The sequence below is a fragment of the Hydractinia symbiolongicarpus genome, chromosome 7, assembly GCF_029227915.1.
Source record: "Hydractinia symbiolongicarpus strain clone_291-10 chromosome 7, HSymV2.1, whole genome shotgun sequence".
In the NCBI taxonomy this organism is placed as follows: Eukaryota; Metazoa; Cnidaria; class Hydrozoa; order Anthoathecata; family Hydractiniidae; genus Hydractinia; species Hydractinia symbiolongicarpus.
The window spans coordinates 13051838-13057976 of NC_079881.1; the positions used below are offsets into that span (position 1 = coordinate 13051838).

The following is a 6139-nucleotide window of genomic DNA, read 5'->3' on the forward strand; positions in this document are numbered from 1 at the left end:
GGTCAAGCTCCCTAAGTACTGGGAAGTCATCTAAATGACGTTTCAGGCCAAAATTCGTATTTGTTTTCGACAAAATTTGGTACAGTTAACAAAAAAAGTATGCTGAACATAATGGTGACACCAAATTTTTGATTTCTTGTTACCTAAATGTCATTTTAGGCCAAAATTGGTCCAAAAATTAAAACTACTTTATTTTTGACAAAATTTGGTACAGTTAACAAATAAAGTATGCTGAACATGATGAGGACACCAAAATTTTGATTTCTTGTTACCTAAATGTCATTTTAGGCCAAAATTGGTCCAAAAATTAAAACTACTTTATTTTTGACAAAATTTGGTACAGTTAACAAATAAAGTATGCTGAACATGATGAGGACACCAAAATTTTGATTTCTTGTTACCTAAATGTCATTTTAGGCCAAAATTGGTCCAAAAATTAAAACTACTTTATTTTTGACAAAATTTGGTACAGTTAACAAAAAAAGTATGCTGAACATGATGGTGACATTAAAATTTTGGTTTTTTGCCACCTTAAATGTCATTTTAGGCCAAAATTGGTCCAAGAATTAAACAACAAAATTTAGCAAAGTTAATAAAAAAAGTATGTTGAACATAATGGTCACATCAAAATATTGATTTTTTGTCAACTAAATGCCGTTTAAGACCATAAACGTTTCAATCGCAAGACTTTCAACCATGAATGATAGGCTGTATTTTTTGTTAGCAATTTCTTTTAAAATGTGAGTTTATTATGACACGTTTCTTTTTTTTTTGCGTTTGTTGTAAGATATAATGTCACTTGCGTGCTTTATCTTCAGAGCTTTATGCACTAAACCCCTTCGAATGTTTGGCACGATAACAACAACGAATTAGCAGGTTGTCATCAAATATTTTGGTAGCGAGCAGAAATTCTTAGAGCCCCCAGGGCTTCTTGTTATTTTCTTCAAATCTAAATAAAATCCAACCAGAAAATTATATTGCTCTAAAAACTTCAATTTTGTCATGATAATTTGATATTCTATCTGACTATCCTTATTTGAAGAGCATAGAACCATTATAAAATTCTGAATGACGTCATAATTATTATAATTTATGAGATTCGGGAAAGGTGTATTGCGAATTTTCGGGTCAATTAGATGAAAGAACCAGGAACCCCGGGAACTAACTTTGTGAAATATCATGAATTTTTATACTGCGAGGTAGCCATGTTAGATTTTATCGCTCGCCAAGTTAGTTGAAACTATCAGGAAAAAAAACCCGTGAATTATCAACCTCGACCGCTGGGAACTATACGGATACGGAAATTCCTCTCTGGGACATAACCTAATTGGCACTATATCGATATAACTCAATAATCTGATTAGCGGGTCATATTTCTTGTCTCCTCTGAGTTGGTAATTTCCGAGATCTTTAAAACTCAGCGAGCCTTGCCGGAGGTGACGCAACCTCGTCCCCAGAGCCTTTTCTTACGTATGCTGTGTCAAGACACTAAAACGCGCAGCGCGGTTGCCTTTCAGCAGAATGTCAGCTAAGTTGTTAGGCCAAGGTTGATTCGGGAAGGTATTCTTGCTCGAAGTGTTTTTGTACATATTCTTGAAAATTATTTACCCGATGGGGTCTGCGATCCCATACGGCATTTCCGTGCGCGATATAAACTACCGAATTGCCTACCCGCTATTTTGCGAAAGATTGTGCTAGTACATGAGTAGAAAAAGGAACTGGTGAGCTAGATCATCATCTCTGATTTGGCAATAAATATTTTGCAATATCAAGGGAGTGGGCAGAAGAAGAAGTCACGTTTTGAATTCGATATTTTATTTTTAAGACAACAAACGTACATTATTAATATTATATTCTCAATCTTACCTGTTTTATCGAAGTATTCTTCGTTCGAATAAAATATCGCTTTGTCGTATAAACAAAAGACGATAACCAGAAGATGGGAATGGTTCGAAATCGATGATGTATCGTGCCCATTACCAATATGTCGTTGTCGTTGTAAAATTTTAAGGTTTTCCACGGACATTGATGAATCGTTTTCATCATAAACAATACCTAAAAAAATAATCATAGAATGTCAGCCCACGTAATAAGATTATCATAGAATGTTAGCCTACGTCAACTTTGGCCTAAAATATATACACAAGGCTTGCTGTTCTTTTGGTTTAAAGGATGCGTTTGCTACAGGCAACAGAAAATACAATACTAACCTAATCTTTTATATTCTAATTCCAATGTTCTGTTGTCCATGTTTTCATAAAACGAATCTGGATGTAGTCGAAGATATGGCGCATGCTTTTTTGTCAATGCTTGTCGTACGACATCCATGTTTTTCTTTCGTCCTACAAAAAATAGAAGCATAGATAAAGTTACTCGCAAGTAAAATGTTGATAATACAATCAAGTATACAACTGCATCTGAACCATATCAACAATGGGATTTTGTGTAAATAAGGTAAATACAAAAAAATAAATCACCTAAGTGGATAAATTTTGGCAAGTATTTAATTTGGCGAATGACCAAAATGGAATATTTGGCGAGGATTTAATTTGGCAAATACAAAAATATGTTTATTTTGGCAGGGATTTATTTTGGCGAATGACACCAAGAAATAAATTTTTACGTCTTGAAATCTTTTATAAAAAATAAGAATAAACGTATATATAAACACAAGATTTGTTGTAAAAAAATACTTGTATTTATAAAACTTGTTGTGAATATAATTTCTTTTCTTATATAATTTAAAAAACAAAACAATTTTTTTTCAAATTTGGCGAACGGTAAATTATGTTAAATTTGGCGAGTATTTAATTTAGCGAATAGTCAGTTATCAAAATTTTGGCGGGTAGTTCACCAAAATTCGCCAAAATTTATCCACTAAAGGTATATAATCAAATACCTTCAACTACAATCTTTTCATTTCTAATTTCATTATTAACAAGTGACAGACTGTCAAATTCTTGCGGTACCAATGCCTCTCCAATCGAATATACACCCTATACCATAATAAAATAAATAAAAGTAGAATACATTCACTGATGTTTTATGTACGTTTAAGCGAGTTATTAACTATTATTAACAGCATTACCTTAGCAACCTGCTCTTTCAATTGAGCTTCAACCTCCGTACTTCTTTCTTCTGTTGGTATTGAGATATTTGTACCAATCAGCCTAAAATGAATGAAAACAAGAATTTGAGTTTTTATTCATATGAATTATCTCATAATATAAATGCAAAAGGTTGGAAAAACCCATAACTTCTTTACTTATTCTACAGACTATATGGACTGTCTTATAAGGTTCAATACTATGAAGACTACACTGCACCACAACTTATACCTCCTCTTGATCTTTCTAATTCTAATTTTCATACTAAATGGTGTGAAGCGATCCAAGTCACAACCACTTTCATGCAGCAATGTTTTAACTACCTGTCCAGAGTTTTTGGTTTTTCTCCTTGTGCATTCAATAAGTTGAATTCATTTGCAAGCTGGGTATAATTGATTGGATGACCATCAGGTAAACTGCTAACTTTTTTGAGACAGCCAGCTGAATCCCAACTATAGTTAATACGTCTACCCAAGTGGTCATGTGGTCGCTTTAACCCAGCAGCAATTTCATTCAAAGTATTGTTTGATCTTTCTAATGCACTGTGATAGCTCTCAAATGACCTAGCTATTCTTAATCTATCATGTTGTTTCTTTGAAGTTGTCGTGCCATATAATCTAAATGAATTCAATTATCAAATTCATTGAAAAAACGAAAATGATTCTTCAAAAAACATTTTTGCAGATGCGATGGAAGTAATGGTTTTATCTGAAAAATATTGAGCTATTTCAAAAGTTTTTCTCAAGCAAATTGAATAAAAAAATGCTAAAAATTACATAAAAATATAAAAAAATAAAATATGCTGTTGAATATACCTTGCAACAGAAGTTTCCTTCCACTGATTCTCTATATCCAACTTGATATTTTTGCAAATTTCAGCCTTTCTTGCCTTCTCTTTGACCTTTTTTGAGAGTGTAAAGGCTTTTTTAAAAGTGATGGAGTGATCTTTTTTGAAATTCTGATCCAAAGAAGCAACAGTGTCATCAGTTATCTCTAACAAAATTTTCTTTTTTGGTTTGAATAACCCAGCATCTGTCGCTTTTCTTCTCAATGGTCTAGATTTAATTGGAAATAAGGCAAGTGGTATGCGGTATTTTTCATAGCAAAAACATCCCTTACAATTTATAAAAGAATGTTTTCTCTTTTCTTTGATACACAGTTTCTCCCATGCTTCAAATGAGAATGTTTTTAAAAACAAAATTTTGTTTTCTGTGGATGTTTTTCCAATGTTGAAAATAGCTTCTTTCAGTTTGATAGCATTTTTTTTGTAATGTTCATAGCTGTAATCAACAAAGCCAACAGCATCTTTGAACTTCTCAATGAAACCACTCAAGTGTTCATGATAAACTGTTGATGTATCAGACTGTGAGACGTTTTTTCCAAGTTTATGTTGGTCCTTCAAAATAACTTCAAAAAAATATCCTTTTGAAAAACCACATGTCAAAGGATCCAACAACATAACTGTTAAGACATTTAACTATAAAACAAACAAAAAACATATTCTCATTTCCTTCCCAGGTTTGACCACCACACCCCACAAGCTTGTTTATGCATCATAATGAGGATGCCGATAAGCCGCAGAACAGTTGCTGGCAAAAAAGTGACGCTTGCAGTGAATAATAATGGTTTATGTATATACTGTCTGCGTGCGAGACTCTAGCTAGCTATATAGATTCCGGCAAAACTTTCGGCAACACTCCAACAGGCGAACTTCAGTAAGAACTATTGCTTATCAGCACCCTCGTGCATCATTAATCATAATTCGAAAATATAATGACTCCCCAAGGCTTTAAAAACTTATCTGCAAAATTCAAAACAAACAAAAAATATATTGTCTAGTAATAATAAAAACATGTCTTAGCTATAACTGGCTATATTTTTTCTCATGATGAAAACACTTTTAAGTAATCTTTTGAGCATCTAATCTTTCAACCCTAGACCACTATCTGTTTATTTGACTTTTCAGTGATGACCTGACTGCAAAGCTTTTTTATAGCTAAACTTAAAACGAAGACTTTTCATTATCCTTCTAGTCGTTATCCTTTTAGCAAACTGGAAAAAGGCTACCAAGCTGATTCCAATGTTTGGGGTATAATAATAGCTTAAAATATACAATAAACCCAAATCCGCAAAAGAAAACCCTGCGTTTACGTCTCATCAACTCATATTTATATGTTTTAAGCATATCAAATAATCAGTTTTGTAACTATATTTATGTGCACAACCAGAAAGCCATATATAATGGTTGTTTTTGGGTGTATAGTTTTTACACCACCTGTACATTATATTAAAGAAAAGATATTACTTACCTACACTTACTTACTGCCTAACAACAAACCAGAGAGATTCACCAAGATCCCGCCATTTTCCGTCGAGTCCAATGACGTGGCATTTTTTGATTGGTTCTCAAGCGAGCGTCTGTTCTGGTCTTTCTTTTGCACGTTGAGCTTTCCTCTCCTATTTTTGTTTTGATTTTGGCTACATAGCCTGAACTAGCTTATGCAGTGGCCTTTTCCAACGTTTCGCATGCTTATTTGCATATAAAGATGTGGAAATATTAACATAATGGGGAAGTGCGATAATCCCTGCGTCCATTTCAAAAGAGTCTATGAATTTTACTGCTATGGTTATCAAATTTGAGTGCTTTTTAAACCACTGGTGAAGGAAATAGATGATCTTTTTGTAAGATATCTCGTTATATAAACATTGGAAATCTATAGACTCGTTTCATTCTATTAACTAGCCATACAAGACATCTTATTTCATAAAAATCGCATCATTGCATTATAATATAAGCGTGCGATCTACCAAAAACAGGTAAAAAGTATACCTTCTTCAACAAGCTATATAAAAAGCAACAAACGGTTTTCGGTGAAAACCAGGCCTTAATTTGGAAGTCGAAAGATGCCAGACCAGTTATAATATCACTTCCAAGGCCCAGGACACACTAAAAGTGAATTTCTGCGACTTTCAAAGATGCACTTTTCAATATCGCAAAAACCGTGTATTTTGCGGATCCCTTCCTTAATTAC

At 33.2% G+C, this 6139-nt stretch overlaps 1 protein-coding gene across 1 annotated transcript; it reads right to left on the minus strand.

Annotated features, from left to right (window-relative positions):
* Positions 1–1103: 1103 nt before the first annotated feature.
* LOC130649186 (uncharacterized) lies at positions 1104–5506 on the minus strand. Its single transcript, XM_057455428.1, has 6 exons — positions 5417–5506; positions 3923–4584; positions 3089–3170; positions 2900–2996; positions 2211–2342; positions 1104–2055 (listed from the first exon to the last, which is right to left on the minus strand). The coding sequence occupies exons 2-6, from the start codon at positions 4564–4566 to the stop codon at positions 1769–1771; spliced, it is 1242 nt and encodes a 413-aa protein (XP_057311411.1). The 5' UTR covers positions 4567–4584; positions 5417–5506; the 3' UTR covers positions 1104–1768.
* Positions 5507–6139: the final 633 nt, after the last annotated feature.

Excerpts from the sequence above, each read along its gene's own strand:
- LOC130649186 (XM_057455428.1), bottom strand. The coding sequence starts at position 4,566 with ATGTTGTTGGATCCTTTGACATGTGGTTTTTCAAAAGGATATTTTTTT. Across the intron at positions 3,171-3,922 it reads AAGGAAACTTCTGTTGCAAG|GCTGATTGGTACAAATATCT; the intron begins GTATATTCAACA and ends CATTCATTTTAG. Across the intron at positions 2,343-2,899 it reads TGAAAAGATTGTAGTTGAAG|GACGAAAGAAAAACATGGAT; the intron begins GTATTTGATTAT and ends TATTTTTTGTAG.